The sequence below is a fragment of the Acipenser ruthenus genome, chromosome 1, assembly GCF_902713425.1.
Source record: "Acipenser ruthenus chromosome 1, fAciRut3.2 maternal haplotype, whole genome shotgun sequence".
Lineage (NCBI taxonomy): Eukaryota > Metazoa > Chordata > Actinopteri > Acipenseriformes > Acipenseridae > Acipenser > Acipenser ruthenus.
Genome location: NC_081189.1, coordinates 602,169 through 621,224, shown reverse-complemented (window position 1 = coordinate 621,224; position 19,056 = coordinate 602,169). Strand labels below are relative to the sequence as shown.

General features: G+C 44.0%; 1 protein-coding gene across 2 annotated transcripts in view; it reads right to left on the bottom strand.

The window, feature by feature from the left end:
- Window positions 1–19,056, bottom strand: part of LOC117973525 (dedicator of cytokinesis protein 2-like) — a 428,064-nt gene that overhangs the window by 62,960 nt on the left and 346,048 nt on the right. For both annotated transcript variants that reach the window (XM_059024351.1, XM_059024392.1), the window contains 4 exons: window positions 18,301–18,359; window positions 16,490–16,638; window positions 12,159–12,244; window positions 8,916–9,072 (listed from right to left, as the gene is read on the bottom strand). In XM_059024351.1, coding sequence (XP_058880334.1) covers window positions 8,916–9,072; window positions 12,159–12,244; window positions 16,490–16,638; window positions 18,301–18,359 — 451 coding nt within the window. The remainder of the gene's footprint in view (window positions 1–8,915; window positions 9,073–12,158; window positions 12,245–16,489; window positions 16,639–18,300; window positions 18,360–19,056) is intronic.

The window sequence follows — 19,056 nt, the reverse complement described above, 5'->3', positions numbered from 1 at the left end:
GCTAAGGCCAAACATCGCAGCACCTGGTCATGGCGCCAAGTAAACCGTCCTTGGCTAAGAGCCACCTTACATCCTGTCAAAATGTGCCTTAATGTTGCAGGTGATGAACACAAAGGACATGAGGGATCCTCTCCTACCCAGAGGTTTAGGTTCTGTGGTGATGGGAGAACATCATATGTTGACCTGATGAGGAAACTGATCCTGCTCTGTTCCATTGACCATAGGTCTTGCCAGCCAATCTTGCGTTGTTCCACACTCTCCCATCAGATCCATTCTCCCTGTTTGGCCTGGGAAATGGCCTTTATACACCTCATCCTCTCCTCCTGCTTTTGCTCCTCGTTGACTACCAGCTTCCTTCTTTGAGCTGGGGCCGCCTTGTGCCATGTAGGAGGAGTTGAACTGAAACCAAGACCCCCTCTTCCATGCTGAACTTGCCCCATGATATCACCAATTCGAAGGGCAGCCTTTGCATCTTCCACAGCTTTCTTTGCCGCCCACTTTCTTCCAGTTTTCAACACAGGTGCTGCCTCCCTTACGCATTTATCGCGTGACTCTACTAATGTCATTTCCAATCTGACCTTGGCGCACTTAAACTCCTCGGTTAGAGCAGAGACTGGTAGCTGCAGTATTCCTTTACCATAAAGTCCCACTCTGCTGAGGCAGCGTGGAACTCCCAACCATTTCCTGATGTATGAACTGATTAAAGCTTCCAGCTTCTCTACTGTTGTCAAAGAAACCTCGTACACAGTCAGTGGCCACAGCAACCTCGGCAGTAGACCAAACTGAAAGCACCAGAGTTTTAGTTTACCTGGTAGAGCGCAGCTGTCTATGCTCTTCAACCCTTCCACTGCTTGTTGTCTAACTTCTCCCACACGAACTGTGTCCTTTAGATCCCCGTCGTACCATCTCCCAAGACTCTTCACTGGCTTCTCAGACACTGTTGGTATTGCCTCACCATTAATGAAGAATGTTTTATCTACTACTTTGCCTTTAATTATAGAGATGCTCCTTGATTTAGTGGGCTTGAATTGCATTCGTGCCCATTCAATGTTATTGGTTAATTTGCCCAATAATCGATTAGTGCAGGCTACTGTTGTAGTCATGGTTGTCATGTCATCCATGTATGCTCGAATTGGTGGTAGTCGCATTCCAGAAGCCAAGCGCTCTCCTCCTACTACCCATTTTGATGCCCTAATGATTACTTCCATTGCCATGGTAAAAGCCAGTGGAGAAATGGTGCATCCTGCCATTATTCCAACCTCTAGGCATTGCCATGTAGTGCTGAATTCTGAAGTTGAAAAACTGAATTGCAAATCTCCAAAATAGGCTTTCACTAAATTTGTTATTGTCATCGGTACACTGAAAAAATCAAATGCTGCCCAAAGTAGTTCATGTGGCACTGAACCATATGCATTAGCCAAATCCAGGAATGTCACATGGAGCTCCTTCCTCTCCTTTTTAGCTGATTGAATTTGTTGCCAGATCACATTGATGTGTTCTAAGCAACCTGGGAAACCTGGAATGCCCGCTTTTTGTATTGAAGTGTCAATGAAGCAGTTCTTTAATAGGTAAGCTGACAATCTCTGAGCAATAATCTACGTTTAATAGGGAAATGGGACGAAACTGACTGATGCTTGTAGAATCTTTTTCTTTAGGTATAAAGACCACCTGCTCGGCGCCATGCTCTTGGTACAACCTGTTTTTCCCATGCCACTTTCATCAATTTCCACAGAATTCGTAGAACTCCTGAAGCACTCTTGTACACTCTGTACGGAACTCCATTAGGCCCTGGAGATGATGAAGCCCTTGCTTTTTTCACAGCTTGCTCTATTTCTTTCCACTTAGGTGCACAGTCCTCCATTTGGTATTCTGGTGGATTGATAGGTGGGATGTCTGACGGAATTGACATAGGCTCCTGCCTTTTTGAATCTGTATGTGTTTCCTCCAAATATCTCTCCAGCTCAACCTTAGATGCTTTTAGTGTGCCATTCTTCTCACTGGTGAATAACTTCTTTACAAATTTGAATGGGTCTTTATAAAAGTTAGCTCTCGCACGCTCCTTCTTTTTGTAGCGTTTCCGTAGGCGCTCAGCTCTGCGCAATGTTGCAAGCTTATCTTTTATGACCCTTTGTAAGAGATTGAGTCCCTCCTTCTGACTTTGTTCTGCTCTTCTCCATTGGTTCCTCAGCTGTCTCCTTTCTCTAACTAAGCGTTCAATCTCCTGCTGCCGTTTAGACTTTCCAGGAATAGTTTGTACTTTTTCCTTCCTTTTTTCAACTCCAAACCTCTCACTTCCATATGCGTAGATGATGTCCCCAAATTTATCCAGCTTCTTTTCAACTGTTCCACTTAATCTTTCCAATGCAACGCAGAGATCTGTGTTTACTGTGTCCCATGCAGTTTTCTCACAAGCTCTTGGCCATTTAACTCCAGGCTTGTGCCCGTTGAGGTTCTTTTCTCTCTTATGCTGGTTTGTCTGACTGGGTTCACAAGGATCATTAGGTTCATCACTAACTGTGTCCATGCAAGTCCTCCTCACATCTATGACAGGGGTGCTGATATCCTGCGAACTGTGGTTTGCTTCCTGTCGCTGGATTTCATTCGACTGACTTGACTGACTTCGTAAGAAGTACTGATCAATGCAAGGCCCTTGTCCCTTCTCCCTCAAGCATTTCATTCTCCCTTGATGAATCTTCAAACCCCTGACCGTTGTCGCCTTGCTCCAGCCGCAGACACAAACCTGGAGTTCCATGTCTTTGTTAACTGCAGATCTTGAACTAGTCTTTTGTGAAGTACTCTCCATACTCATATCCGTTTCCGTTCCTAAGTCGTTAACCGTGTTGTCCAACGTTGAGTCATCTTCCGCCCCCGCTCTCGCAGACTCTAGGGGTATTACCTAAAATACCTTTACGAAAATAGCTTTCAGAATCTTGTTGATGTACGAATCTTTAAAGAAAAGTCGGGGAGGGGCGCCTGCTTGTAGTTGTTTGCAGCGGATGAAAAGCGGTTCTGCAAACAAAGCTTTGCAATAGATGATAAGGGCAAGGCGATTGAGCAGATGGGAATGTAGATGCCTTTGTCGAACAGAGCTTTAAAAAGTTTGCTGGAGGGCCGATCATTATAATGGAGACGCAGCAGAGGTTAAGCAATGGAGCAGAGGTTGAATAATGGAGCGGAGGTTGAGTAATGGAGCGGAGGGTGAGTAATGGAGTGGAGGGTGAGAAATGGAGCGGAGGTTGAATAATGGAGTGGAGGTTGAGTAATGGAGTGGAGGTTGAGTAATGGAGTGGAGGGTGAGTAATGGAGCGGAGGTTGAGTAATGGAGTGGAGGGTGAGAAATGGAGCGGAGGTTGAATAATGGATTGGAGGTTGAGTAATGGAGTGGAGGTTGAGTAATGGAGTGGAGGGTGAGTAATGGAGTGGAGGTTGAGTAATGGAGCAGAGGGTGAGTAATGGAGTGGAGGTTGAGTAATGGAGTGGAGGTTGAGTAATGGAGCGGAGGTTGACAGTCTGCCAATACTGCCGGTGCTTGCTTTTTGCTATTAATAGAGAAAAATACATTGAATGTCATTGCTCACGCGGCCCACCTGGGGCTGAGTCGCAGTCCACCTTTGGGCCGTGGACCACAGTTTGGGAACCCCTGAATTAGACAGTACGGTTGATCAAAGATCGGATCATTGACTCTCTGCTGCATAGATAGATGCGAGTCCAGCGATCTGTAATAATTCATGATGGAATGACGCACCTGGTGCGAGTCCAGCGATCTGTAATAATTCACGATGGAATGACGCACCTGGTGTGAGTCCAGCGATCTGTAATAATTCACGATGGAATGACGCACCTGGTACGAGTCAAGCGATCTGTAATAATTCACGATGGAATGACGCACCTGGTGCGAGGCCAGGGATCTGTAATAATTCACGATGGAATGACGCACCTGGTGCGAGGCCAGGGATCTGTAATAATTCACGATGGAATGACGCACCTGGTGCGAGTCCAGCGATCTGTAATAATTCATGATGGAATGACGCACCTGGTGCGAGTCCAGCGATCTGTAATAATTCACGATGGAATGACGCATCTGGTGCGAGTCCAGCGATCTGTAATAATTCACGATGGAATGACGCACCTGGTGCGAGTCCAGCGATCTGTAATAATTCATGATGGAATGACGCACCTGGTGCGAGGCCAGGGATCTGTAATAATTCACGTTGGAATGATGCACCTGGTGCGAGTCCAGCGATCTGTAATAATTCATGATGGAATGACGCACCTGGTGCGAGTCTAGCGATCTGTAATAATTCATGATGGAATGACGCACCTGGTGAGCTCCTGAGCCCAAAATCAGAGTCCCCTTAGACAGGCGTTCAGCTTCTCTGAGATGGAAACTTTCTATCTCTCACAGTCAGCTCTGCTGGGCTCGTCCTGCTCAAACTAACCCCAGTGGATTTTTCTACCTAACATGCAGAAGCACACCTACTGTCCTGTATAGAACATTCCCTGGGGGCCCCCAGCCAAGACTGGCATGACTCTCTATAGCTCACCATGCACTCAACACAGCACTGCCATCACAGGACACTGAGGACACTGTAACAGCACAGCACAGAAACCAACTGGCAGGGCCTTCATTACTGCTGTCAGACAGAAGCTCCAGCTAAGCGACTCCTCCACCTGGTTTCATCCTAATCCTACTACTGTTTCCCCCCTTGTTAACATCATAAACTACTGCAAAAATACAGCAATACGTTTTCTATTTTAGAGCGAGTTTAAAGGTACCAAGATCCCATTCTTCCCTATATTAATTTGTGTTGTAAACATCTTTCATGTATCCCAGTTTAAAGGACATGGGATATGAAAATATATGACATTTAACCCTTTCCGGCCCAGTGTCGGACCCTGTCCGACATCATCAAAAAGACGGGTCTCTAGTTGTTTTTTCTCCAGAAAAAGTCGAGAAAACCATTCAATGGCCGAGTGAGACCGATAGGAGCCGAGAGAAGCCGAAAAAAAGGGGCGTATCTCATGGATACAGATAGCCCCGGCACCACATAGATAACACGGTCATAAACAAACAAGATAGCTGCTTCTGCATCCAGCGCTCAAAGAATATCACAGACATTTGCAGAGCTTTTTTTAGATGTTATAGTAATAAAATAATGACTTGGATCACATTATTGAGGAGTTTGGTGATAAAACGAGTGATCAGGAGATGATTTATCGGTATGCACTACTATCAAGGGGTATATGAAAAAAACAGCGAACGAGGGGTGGGGTGGTGCTGGAGATGCAGTACTGAGTGTCGTGTTGATATGCAGGGCCTTTAAAACCTGTTTTACTGTGAAAAAAATACTTTTAAACAGCGCGTCTAAAATAAACTGCGCATGTGAAAATACATTGGACCTGACGCGCCTGAGATGTGCTGAATAAATGGACCGCTAAGGGTTAATAAAACTGTTCTTTACTTGTATTTACAGAAGGTGTGATTGTAGCATCTTTTTTAACCATTCTAATGTAAGTCGTAAAGTAAGTCGTGCCTTATCATTAGGGCACAATGGAGAATCTGGCCTCACTCATTCTCTCAAAGCCCAGGACTGCAGACTACAGCGGATCTGGTTCGGTGGTTCATACACAGGATCATATTCAGGTGCATTGGAGCACCAGAGGTTTTTTTTGCCTGCTTGTCTTCTGGACAGATTTGCAAAGACATTTCCACTTCGCAACCCTTTCGTAGCACGTCCCTTCAACAGGAGCTAAAGACTGGCAGGGGCGCGAGTGGAGACAGGAGAGCAAAGCCTTGTCAGATATCACATTACTGAGCTTATTGAGTGGTCCGAAGGGATCTGAATTACATCTCAACTTACAGCACAGTGGCTAACTTCTGGAATAAACTGAGCCGATTAATGACCAGAAAATACAAATACCAAAAAAAAAAAAAAAAAACAGCTGTCCCTGAGCAATGTGTGTGAAGATCATGGTTTATTCTGTGTTTTATACCGTCCATGGGTATATACCCATCTGTAAGAGATGTTGTACTCTAATGAGTATACATTGTAAATGTATTGTAATCACATATGTGAATGTAGTGTCATTAGCAAAGATGTTAGTAGCTGTCTCTATTCATTTTGCAGTCAGACAGGTAGCTGTTTTGAACAACTCAACAATGTATGATTGTGTAAAACAGCAATGATATACAGTATCAATCTAACAGCAGATACAAACAAAAGAGAAGGCGTGTTGGTTTGGAGAAGCTGATGCAGTGCTTCACAAATCACTATTCAGCTGCACCTCCTTCCAGGCACTGCTAAGTGCTGTGGGTCATTTCAAACAGCTGTCCCTGGTGTCTAAATATTTCAAATGTTCTCTCCTGAAACTAAAAAGGGTTTTTGCATCACAATACAATTTAATTTGAGCTTCCAAGACTCCATTTAATGCACAGGCATTATGATGCACTTGCAAGAGAACAAACCAGACAAGCAGTTTAAAAAAAACAGCTCACGACTAATCAAAATATCAGTCAACTCCTCAGTCTAACTTAGACATGTTGCTGTTTGGTCTAGTGGGAACACATTTGGGTATGCAAAAGTACATTCACTCCTTGCTTAAGTATTATTATTATTATTATTATTATTATTATTATTTATTTCTTAGCAGACGCCCTTATCCAGGGCGACTTACAATTGCTACAAGATATCACACTATACATTATACAGATATCACATTATTTTTACATACAATTACCCATTTATACAGTTGGGTTTTTACTGGAGCAATCTAGGTAAAGTACCTTGCTCAAGGGTACAACAGCAGTGTCCCCCACTGGGGATTGAACCCACAACCCTCCAGTCAAGAGTCCAGAGCCCTAACCACTACTCCACAGTAGGCCATTTAAGAAAGTTATACAGTCTGGGTGAAAAAAACATTATAAGTTATGTAGTTGTAACCCTGACTGCAAGATGAGTGTCTTAGTAATACTACATGTAGCGGTACATTTAAGGACAGTACTTTCTGTTTTCTATATTATATGAACTAATTGTTACCAATGCTTACCTTTAAGAATGGTACTTTCTGTTCTGTGTATAGTAATGGTAACTTGTTAATACTTACCTCGAGGCCCATGCTTAGTTCCTCACTCTATGACTTGAGCGGGCCGCTGAACGGAGCCCAGACCATACCTGGTGAAGTCTGTCCCATTCACATTGATCCTCTTCACTGCACACTACATTCCAAATGCTAACTAACTCCTGCTTGGCTCTGTAATTGATCCTCTCTTAACTCAACTGCATCAATGGCGTTCAGTCCTAACCCATCCCCTCGCCCCTCTTCCCACGTGTGTGAAGCCCAAAGCAGCCAACTAAAACAAGGCAACCCCCGGGGATTCACTTTGCATGGGCCCCTCCCTCATTCCACCGGACACCCCCAGCTGGAAACTAGTGCCAAAAATGTGGGGACGAGTGATCAAGCACCCCAATAATTAGTCAGGCAGTTTACTTTGCTATTAGTTTACCAATGGATACAGTACCTCAGTAATGTTTCCCAAGGAGTATTGCATTCTCTTCATATTAAAAACAAACAGAGGCTTTTACTTTAAAACGCACAAGTGGATACTTTGAGGAACACATGCAAGACTCCTCAATGGCTTACCATAATGAATGCTTCACATATTGAATTGTATTTTGATGATGTTCACAGGCTGTATCAGGCTTGAGCAAAACCGTCCTGTACTAAACTCCACAGGGTTAAGGAAAACAAAATATTATGTTCTTGTTCCCTGCTGAAAATATAATTATTTTACGTATTGCAGTGTTATAACACTGTGCTGCTAAGCCATGCTGTGGTGATAAAATTTGCTATATTTATCAGGTGTTGAAGTCTAGTGTGAAACCATACTTGCTAAGCTTCAATTATTCGTAGCATCATCCATTTACTTTAAACACTATCAGCTGGTTTCACACACCGCTTTTAGCACTTGTGAAGAATGGAAAGCTCTGCTTCATTTAAAGCAATTCTACAAGTTGAAAGTAATGCAGGACAGAAAGTAAAAATAAAGTTTTCCTTTATTAAGGCTAGACAAATTGAACAAAGTCCCTTTACATCCACAATAAACTGCAATAGACTATAGAAACTAAAAGGTACCAACGGGAAAGTTAACCCTTAATGTAACTTACAAAAATGACACAACAGTAAACAATGTGCTGTTCCCATGCAGATCTGCATACTTTCTAATTTCTAATTTGTTTTGAATGTTTGTGCAGGGCTGCGCCTGGTTCTGTATGATGAAGCTGAATAGAAGCATGGCACAGTGCAGTGTGGTATGAGCACCCTTCTGATGTGTGTGCATGTGCGTGTGTCTCCGGGTGTGTGTGCGTGTGCGTGTGCGTGTGTGTGCGTGTTTCTCTGTGTGCGTGTGTGTGTGTGTCTGCGTGTGCGAGCGTGTTTCTCCGTGTGCATGTGCGTGTGTGAACGTGTTTCTCTGGGTGCGTGTGTGTGTGCGTGTGCGAGCGTGTTTCTCTGTGTGTGTGCATGTGCATGTGCAAGCGTGTTTCTCCGTGTGTGTGTGTGCGTGTGCGAGCATGTTTCTCCGGGTGCGTGTGCGTGTGTGTGTGCGTGTGCGAGCGTGTTTCTCCGGGTGCGTGTGCGTGCGTGGTGTGTGCGTGTGCGAGCGTGTTTCTCCGGGTGCGTGTGCATGTGTGTGTGTGCGTGTGTGTGTGAGAGAGTGTGTTTCTCCGAGTGTGTGTGCGTGCGTGTGTGTGTGTAAGTGTGTTTCTCCGGGTGTGTGTGTGCGTGCGTGTGTGTGTGTTTGAGCGTGTTTCTCCGAGTGTGTGTGCGTGCGTGTGTGTGTGTGTGCGTGTGTTTCTCCGGGTGTGTGTGTGTACGCGTGTTTCTCTGCGTGTGTGTCTGGGTGAGCAGGCACTTACCAGCAGGTTGACGGTGCACCTCATGCGGTAGGCCTGGTTCTCATCGTACATCACCGCTCTGTAGTCAAGCAGCCGCTCCATCAGCCCTGTCACCATGGCAACAAAGTTCTCACAGGGCTTGGCCAGGTGGGGGTGCTTTTTGCAGCAGTCCAGGAGGCTGGAGAGATGGGGCATGGCAGGAGTCAATTCAGAACACCATAAGAGGTGCAAGTGAAAAAGTCAAGAGCCTTCATTCACAACCGTTTGTAAAGAAAATAATATAAAAAATGCATTTAGAATATAAACACATTTAGAAATGCTTTGACAACTTTTTAAATTGTGCATGTAAATCAAAGCTTGTATTTTTTATATAAAAAATCACACATATAGAATTAAATAGTTACACAATAAAATACAGATTAATTTTGGGACTATCTGACATGTCAATGTTCAAATCTGAACTAAAGCAAGAACTGTTCTCGAACCCACCAATTATTACTTTCAGAGTTTTGAAAACATAGACCTCTTGTTTGGAAAACACAGTCGTTCCTCCAGGGAAATAATTTCCACTCTGCGACAAACTGGGTTCTCTCTTCATTATGCTGTGCGGTCACTTTGAAGGTTTAACGGTCAGGGTCCTTGATTAGATGGCTCAGATTTCCACGCGTGTTGGATCGAATTGGATGAGCGGTATGGATGATGCACTGAGACACTTGTTATTACTCCTTTTCCAATCCAGCAGAAACATCCAATTCTGTCTTGATAGAAGATTTTACTGCTGCTCAGTGTGGCTGCAGTGAAGATCATGAGGTTTGAACTGTGTGACAGCCTCTCTAAACTCTGGGCTCCGGATTTCACTGTAGCCCTAAACCAGTTCAAGCACTCACATACAGGGCGAGACTCTTTGTCTTGACAGAAGAAGCTGCAGTGAAGATAACATCCACAGACACGGGTTTTGTCAGTTTTGTATTCGTTAATGCTGGTTTATTCATACATGGCAGAGGAGGGTCACATACTGTCTTTATAGTACAGAAGCTCAACTCACTTACAGGCTTGTGATGGAGTCAGGGAGTAGGCAGATTTACAAAAACACAGATGCTCCCCTAATGGGGAAGTTTAATTAGAAAACCAAGTCTCTTCTTCCAGAGTGAACATTTTATTGATACAGGTAAATAAAACTGCTATATGCAGAGACTTTATATAAGTAAATAGACACTGAAGTTTGAAAGAACACCTGTTTATTCTGGAACCATACATAGCAAAATGGCAAAATAAGAGTAGGGTTAATACTTTGTGGTGCAACGTACTTATACATTGTGTGGATGAGATCAGCAATTCCGGTCTGCGCGACTGCAGTCCATTCCTGGCACAGAACCCGTATTATGGAGTCTGGGGAAGTTAGTTTAGTGGGACACTTTCACAGGGATCGGTCAAGGATTGCCCACACATGCTCAATGGAGTTCATGTCCAATGATTGACCAGGCCATGGCAGAGTTGTGATGCCCCGACTGTCTTTCCTTCTTTGTTTTGCATGGGCAGTGTGACCTGGGGCACCTTCTTCCACAAAACCACTGGCCTCTTTGGATGACCATTGTCATAGGCAGGCAGAAGTCCCTCTTGGAGAATGCTGATGTATATGAAGCTACTCATATTTTGCCAGTGCTATGTATGCTTCTAGAATAAACAGGTCTTCTTTTATACTTGGTGTCCATTTACTTATGCTAAGTCTCTGTATAGAGAGTAGCTTCAAATGTCATTTGCATCTGTATTCATGGTTTTATAGCTTTCAACCTCATCTCATCTCACCAACAGGGGACAGAATCCACGACAGAACTTTTCAAACAAGAGAGGAAGCGGACCAGGCTGGACATGGGAAAGGATGGTGGGGAGAGGTACTGTACACACATCAGGGATATCATGAAGAGGAAGAGACACGAAACAGGTCTCATGACTGCTTCAAAATAAAAAGAGTAGGCAAAAGATGAAAGAGAAAGTAAAGAGCGCCAATAACCCAGATCAAAGGGGTTACAGCTAATGAGCCAATTCCTTCAAAGCAGCACAGGCATCTTAATGAGACCTACATTCAAGAGCACATCTTACAGTGAAAATACGAAGTGCAACTTTAGTCTCTCAATTCCAGTACAAAAAAACCCTCAAATAGTATAGAATTAATAATTATGTTTCGTTTCATCCCTCTATGCCTTCAGCAAGTGCTGTGCATAAGCATGAATTGGGTTCATTTTAACAAAGTGTCCTGAGACCCCTCACGAGGTAGATTCAAATGTCAAGAAGGCTTGTGCAAAATGAATGAACCCACGGGAAGTCTTTACGTCCGCACCCACAAGACACCGTCCGAAAGCAGCATCATGAAAACCCGCACACTGCACGTCAGCGATGACCTCATTCTCCACAAGACTCCCAGACCCTGCAGTTAACCGTTTCTGCTTTCAGTAGGATTGTACTTGTTATTCTCCTGCATTACTTCTCCTTTCATATACATTTTAAGACACAGGCTTGGTCTTTCTTTTTCATCAACCCCTTTCCTTTAAGGCGTAATTAAATGATGAACAATAGAAGCTGGTCCACTGAGCTCAGGGTTGTATTTTTAATGACAACAGGAGATCTGCTCGCTGGGCTAAGGGGATTATCAAACCCCTTTATGGACTGTTACAATCACGCCCTAACCCTCAATTTGTTGTTTTCTAAATGCTCTCGTGCTGGTCTGTTTCAGCCCCATCCCATATCCCCTCTCTCATACTCTGTGCTCAGGAGTTTGAGTTTGCAGACTCATGTTTTCTGAATGCTCTCGCACTGGTCTGTTTCAGCCCCATCCCATATCCCCTCTCTCATACTCTGTGCTCAGGAGTTTGAGTTTGCAGACTCATGTTTTCTGAATGCTCTCGCACTGGTCTGTTTCAGCCCCCATCCCATATCCCCTCTCTCATACTCTGTGCTCAGGAGTTTGAGTTTGCAGACTCATGTTTTCTGAATGCTCTCGCACTGGTCTGTTTCAGCCCCCATCCCATATCCCCTCTCTCATACTCTGTGCTCAGGAGTTTGAGTTTGCAGACTCATGTTTTCTGAATGCTCTCGCACTGGTCTGTTTCAGCACACATCCCATATCCCCTCTCTCATACTCTGTGCTCAGGAGTTTGAGTTTGCAGACTCATGTTTTCTGAATGCTCTCGCGCTGGTCTGTTTCAGCCCCTTCCCATATCCCCTCTCTCATACTCTGTGCTCAGGAGTTTGAGTTTGCAGACTCACGTTTTCTGGAAGAGTTGCTTGTACTGCTCATCTCCCCGGCCTCCCTCCACTTCGCTGTCCAGCTTCTTGATGATCTCGTCTTCGAACTGACAGTGAGAAGAACACAATATTATAGAGACCTGGTCAAACCCATGTATTTTGTACTTAGCTCATAGTGTGACTTAGAGCCCCTGCAGTTGTTTGAAGATTTCAGCTTGAACAAAAGGGTTTACGGGTCACTACACAGTGCAGCAAAAACATTCAAGGAAATCCTGTTTGGAGTCTGACTCCAGCTCAATTCACGAGAAGGGAACTAAATGAAATGAAATGAAGTAAGTTGTTTTGTTCTTACAGGTTTTAGGAGCAAACCTCTGGAGCTTTCTAGGTTTCTGTCGCACTGCACTTTTTTTTTTGCCTGCAATGTGAGAGCTCAGTGGCACATCATGCTGGGTACATGCTGCATGGCAGTCAGAACATGTGACTAGCAAGGCAAGGCAAGAGTGCATGTCAGAGATCTTACACGCCACTGCAAATGGATATGCTGCACATGTATCATTAATCTTAAAAAGCCCAGACGAGACGTGATGAAAACGTCAGTGCTTTTCTAAGAGCTGGCTCAAAAGCTTTGTTAAGAGTCATGTGAAAAGCTGCATCTGGCAGTGGAAAGCAGCGTGGAAAGTTAGACCCCTGCTCGACCTACAGGACCAACACATTCACAGCAGTTCAAAATAAAACCAGCTATCGGGCATGTTAAACATAGTTCTTAAAGGGGTAGAAACAGCCCCAGTGATACGTCACTTCCCAGTAGACACAATAAATGTGCACAGGAAAGATCAAAGTGGGCTGTGAACCTGACAGCATCATCACTGTGCATAAAAGCAGATCATAATTACCGTGTGCCGTGGAATATTCTTTTGGAAAATTGGCTTTGTCAATGGAGATCGGTATAAATGAGGACAATTAACATGTGAAGCTTGCGTGCCTCAGTGAGTATCGGGTGTATGCAGAGGCGTGCGAGCGCATGTGTTAGGGGGGAAGGAACATGATAGATCAAAACACAATACAGTACCAAGGTTTACAACCACGACCATCTCAAATCATCAGGTCATGAAAAAAAAAAAACCTCTGGAGATTGTGTTTAATAAAAGTGCTATTTTTAATTAAAAATGTTTTCACCGGCGTGGCATGATGAAAGGTTACGTCCCTCGACAATCGTACATAAAGCAGTAAACATCCTCTCCAGCCCCTGGGTGCGTCCGGCCCTCTCATCTCAAACACTGTACAGGGTTTTTAAATTCAGAGTTTCAGTTTCCTTTTTGAGAAAGTTCCAGGTGCACATGTCTTTTACGGATCTCCTCTGAAGATATGAAGCCAGTGAAACAATGTTCGTTCTCCAGCATCAATTACTATAATTAACTATAGCTCATTTTGTTGGAGGGATTTAGTGTTTAGTTAGTAAACATTTAGTGAGGTAGACAAGAAGCTGCAGCAATACAGAGGAGGTAAAATAACTCTCACCACTGAGCTACTCAAACCCGCTGCCTTCCAAACTGCAGCCCAGCACTAACCACTGAGCTACTCAAACCCGCTGCCTTCCACACTGCAGCCCAGCACTAACCACTGAGCTACTCAAACCCGCTGCCTTCCACACTGCAGCCCAGCACTGGATGCCTAATCCATTGTTTAAATGCACAGGTCAGGGGATTATTAGAAGAAATGTTCTGGCTGTTTATCAATTTAATTAAATTGTTCATGTATCCATTTAATACATTTAGCTTGATTGACCCCAGACCTTCTAATTCCTGCCAAATGCAGCGTATTGAATAAGTAACAAGCTTCTTAATTGCAAGCGCCCTGCATTACACTGAAGTGTCAATTACACTGATATCTGATGGCCTTTCAAACGATGGGTTTCAAAAGCACAATACAAGGAGCACTATAATCTTATTTAAGAAACAACGTCCATGGCAGAACTAACTTTAACTAACTTTAATACACTTATTATTACTGTGAATTACAGTGCAGTGCTGGAACAGTGCAGTTAAACTGCAGCTGCAGAGGATAGCCACGCTGCTCTGCCGGTGTGTCTGGGGGGCCCTCTCGCCTCTAAGCTGGGGCTCTTCTTATGTCTCTGCATGGGGGTTTGTGCTGCTGGGGGAGATGTCCTTGCAATGAGGGACAAGCTGCTGTGCTGTCAACGTTGTGGATTTGAAAGACACCACGGTGCCATTTCACAGATGAAAAGGGCCATTTTATCATTGTTGAAGCTCAACTATCCTTCATAAACATCTTTATATCTATCTGTCTATCTATCTATCTATCTGTCTATCTATCTATCTATCAATCGATCTATCGATCTATCTATCAATCGATCTATCTATCTATCTATCTATCTATCTATCTATCTATCTATCTATCTATCTATCTATCCAGTTGTTACTGGTTTCTATTGCAATAAAAAATCACATCTTTATCTGGCTCCTTTATTCTAACTTGGCCATTTCTGCACATGTGAAATGTTTTTTGGGCAGGTATATTTTGAAAAGTAGCCAGCAGTAGTGGAAATGGTCTGTCCAATGCTGAGCACTGCTGTCAGGACTGTCACTTGTACAGACCAGTCTGGATTTGGACTTGAATCGTGGGTTTTATTTGAAATGCAGGAAATTATCCTTTCTTCAAGAGACGGTCCTCGTAGTGATACTGAAAAAAACAAACAGCAGGGTCCATCGAGCGTGTCCGGTGCTGTGTATTTTCCTGAAAGACGCAGAGGTTGTGCACTCGGGTGCTGTGATAGTCTTTCACCTCTGGGGGGTTGGTTTTCAATCTGGAATCGATCACCTTTGTTCTCAGTTCTGCTTCCCATTAACCCACATGTCAAAACCTCCAAATAGTTTGGAGACGATTTGGCACAACGGTCCGTTTTTGCTTGGGAGTGTTCCAGGTCTGAGTAGCAGGATAAAGTGATCCTTCAGGTCTGGATTATTCAAGTCCATTGGCTGATCTTTATGAAGCTGCATTGTTCCCCTACAGCTAACACTGTCTGCTTTTCATACTGTACTAAAGCACCCAGGAGTATTTAGGCAGAATGGTTCACAGTTAAGGTCAAACCATGACATTTGTTTTATATTTTTTGTTTTATTTTTGAGTTGGAGTCTTTTTTTTTGTTACATGTGAAGAGATGTATACATTAACATTGAAACAATAGCCTATCATAGTGTTCAGAGGGTGAGGATGCTGAGCCGAATCAAAGGGCTCGCTCTGCATCATAACGAGCTGTATTTCCATGATGATTAGAAGAGACTTTTTACTTTTTAATTGTCCTTGTCTGTTGTGACACAAACCATTTCAGATCACTACGATACCAAGCAGAACACTGCAAAGCAACTGGTAAGGGAATGAAACAGCATCTCTCTAGTGATTTCCTAAATTTGCAATAGATTGAAATGGTTTCAGACACAAAGAACTCCTTCACTGTTGGACTGGATCATGGCAGATTGCTCTGGGACTCACTTTATATATTTAGACTTGAAAGATCAAGTCTTATTTAAAGTGGCAATGCACAGCAGAACAGCAGATAGAGTTATAACCTGTTCACACTACATACAGTAAATCATGTTTTGATGTCTGTCAATGACATGAATGGCAATCACATAGGTTGTTGATCATGCATTAGTCAGGTTGTGTGGATAAGGTATGAGAGGCGTTTACAACAGGGGATGAGATCACACGAGCCTCACCATTACTTTGCATAAACCACAATGCACCAGGACATTTCTCCACCTGACAGCCGGTTATTTACAGCTGCTGAGATTGCAGCATGGCATCTTATTGAGATGGGCTTTGAGAGGAGGCAGCATAATGACCATTGCACACAGCAGACACTGTAGACATGTGTCAGCCTCTATGGCATTATTATAGAGCACATCATTTCTGTATGATAGCATTCCACCATTGCACACAGCAGACACTCTGTATAGAGTTCAACAAGGACTACGTGTCAGCCTCTATGGCATTATTATAGAGCACATCATTTCTGTATGATAGCATTTATACCAAACCAAGATACACCGTTAGAGAATAAGTGGAGACAGACTTAGGTTAAGACAATTTTCTTACAAAGGTATGAGAGTATGACTTGGGGTACCTAGTCATGTTACTGACGCTCAACTTGTCAAAGTTTTGAGATCAATCAGCTACTAGGAACTGGACAAGCACCGAAGGGCCGAATGGCCTCCTTTCATGTGTGGGTTTTCTCACGTTCTTATGTAATCTATTTCATTGTGTGCTAATCCACTTGGCAGCGGACGTGACCCGGTGTAAAGTGAATGCTGCATGGCGGCTGGGCGACGTACCGAGCTGAACTTGGCGGTGAGGCGGTACTCGCACAGCATCATGTCGAAGAATAGCGGGATGGTCGAGCGCTGCAGCTCCACGTGAGGCACCAGCGTCATCTCCAGGATCGGGCCCACTAGGTCAGGGATGAAGGAGATCTGGTGCTCCCCTGAAAAGAAACACACACATGCACTGTCATGAGAAGACCTGCCTGCCCAGATCACAGCAGTGTCCCGCATGCCCTGATCACAGCAGTATCCCGCATGCCCAGATCACAGCAGTATCCTCCCTGCCCAGATCACAGCAGTATCCCGCATGACCAGATCACAGCAGTATCCTGCCTGCCCAGATCACAGCAGTATCCCGCCTACCCAGATCACAGCAGTATCCCACCTGCCCAGATCACAGCAGTATCCCTCCTGCCCAGATCACAGCAGTATCCCTCCTGCCCAGATCACAGCAGTATCCTGCCTGCCCAGATCACAGCAGTATCCCCCCCCCCCCCGCCCCCCACCAGGATCGGGATAAAGACAATCTCGTAAACACCAGTACAGGACAAATCTGACACGTCACGTCCGCACACATCGCATTCAAATGTCTTTATCATGGAAAGATAATTTGCATGTGAATGAATACTTCCTCCACCAATGATATCAAGCTCATTTTGAAAATAAAAATAATGAATTATGAAACCTCAAACGCTGGCCCTCAGGGATGCTTTGCTTCAGCAGTGAATAATTCTCCAGACAGCCACAGCTCGTTCCTCATTGTCGTGCAATCATTCTGGCTCAGATTGTTAATTAATGTCAGTTTATGGACGCAGGGTAGTGCTTGACACAATCATGCCACATAAATCAGCCAGGCAAAAGGTATTTTCTGCAGGGCTGTTGTCAGAAGATTTACAGGTCTGCTTAGTTACCCTTTAGCCATGCATCTTCTGGATTGTGAATTGGTCAGATGTTAGAAGCTGAGATAATTGCACTCACTGTTTGTTATAGTGACATATCTGGGCCAGCCCTTCCTGCTGGCTTGCCTGTGACAGAGCTTGGTTCCAACAAGATACAGCGGGGAGAGCTCAAAACCAACAGCACTTGAGGTGTCGAGTCAGTTGGTTGCTTGAAGGCTCAAGACTTGGACGTTTGTGTACGATGCACTGTGCTGTAGCTACAGCACCCAGGTATCTGTTCTACCACAGCAGTATTGCCTGTTCTGCACACTGTACTTGCGAGCAATGAAAGCGCTTTGGATTTAGTATAATCTTTTTCGTGTCCTCCATTTCACCAAAGTAACAACCATGACAATATTCAACGTATAAGTAGAGGCAATGGCAAACACTCTGCTCACGCTCTGTAGATTGGATTTCTAGAGTCACTTCAGCCAATTTCAGTATATAAGACAAACGTTTCACTGATGAAGGCACTAACGAAACGTTTGCCAATGTGTCGACATTCTTTGACAAACAGCACAGGCAGACAGGACTCATGATGGAGGCGAGCATGTGGCAGCTTGCAGAGCTGGGAAGTGGAATCTTTTGCTTGAACAAAAGTTATTGTATTCTTGCTCTTATTGTATTACTTGTATTGTAACACTTGAAATGTATTTGCTTACGATTGTAAGTCGCCCTGGATAAGGGCGCCTGCTAAGAAATAAATAATAATAATAATAATGATCTAGAGACTGGGTGATATTGCATTGGTGCCACAGGAGGCTGTCTCCCAGCAGTCACTTAGACTCCTCCCTCAGTACAGCTTTCTGCATCTGCCTCTGAACTGCACTGTGTTGTGTGGGTTTGCTTACCCAGGCCTCCTGCCTAAATGCACTGGAGCCTTACCCAGATTGCACCACATGTCCCTGATTGAACCACCCAGAGCTTCTCGCATATCACCATACCTGCAGGAGAAAAAACAGAGAGAGAGAGAGAGAGAGAGAGAGAGAGAGAGAGAGAGAGAGAGAGAGAGAGAGAGAGAGAGAGAGAGAGAGAGAGAGAGAGAGAGAGAGAGAGAGAGAGAGAGAGAGAATGAGAATGAGAATGAGAATGAGAATTTGAATTTTAAAATCTTTTTATTGAAACACCAAAAAAAATTGTTTATAAGAAACAGAAAAAAATATTCAACACCAATCCATTCTACACCATCAAACAGCAGCAACAATGATTAAAACACAAAGGGCAGCAACAGTGATAGAATCACGTTATCTTTTTAAAAATGAAAAATGAAATTGCAATCTTCACCCACCCCACACACTCCCTCTCCAATGCACCACCACCTTATCTTAAAATGATCCATATCTTGAACCATACTGTAATAAATGAATTCTGGTTGCAACCAGGACTCTAAAAACACACACAGCATCATCTATACCAGCGCAGGACAGCCTGTTCTTGCAGATTTCAAACTGGCTAGCTTCGCTTGACCTACGAGAAAGTTGACCGCGGTATTTGTTAGAATACTTAATAGAAAAAATTAGGGGTGGGCACAAATATCGATATTTTTATCGATATCGTTCGATATCGATAATTTCCACATCGCGATATCGTGGGATAAAAAAATCACGTCCGCTAGCAGAGACATTCTTTGTATTGCTAATC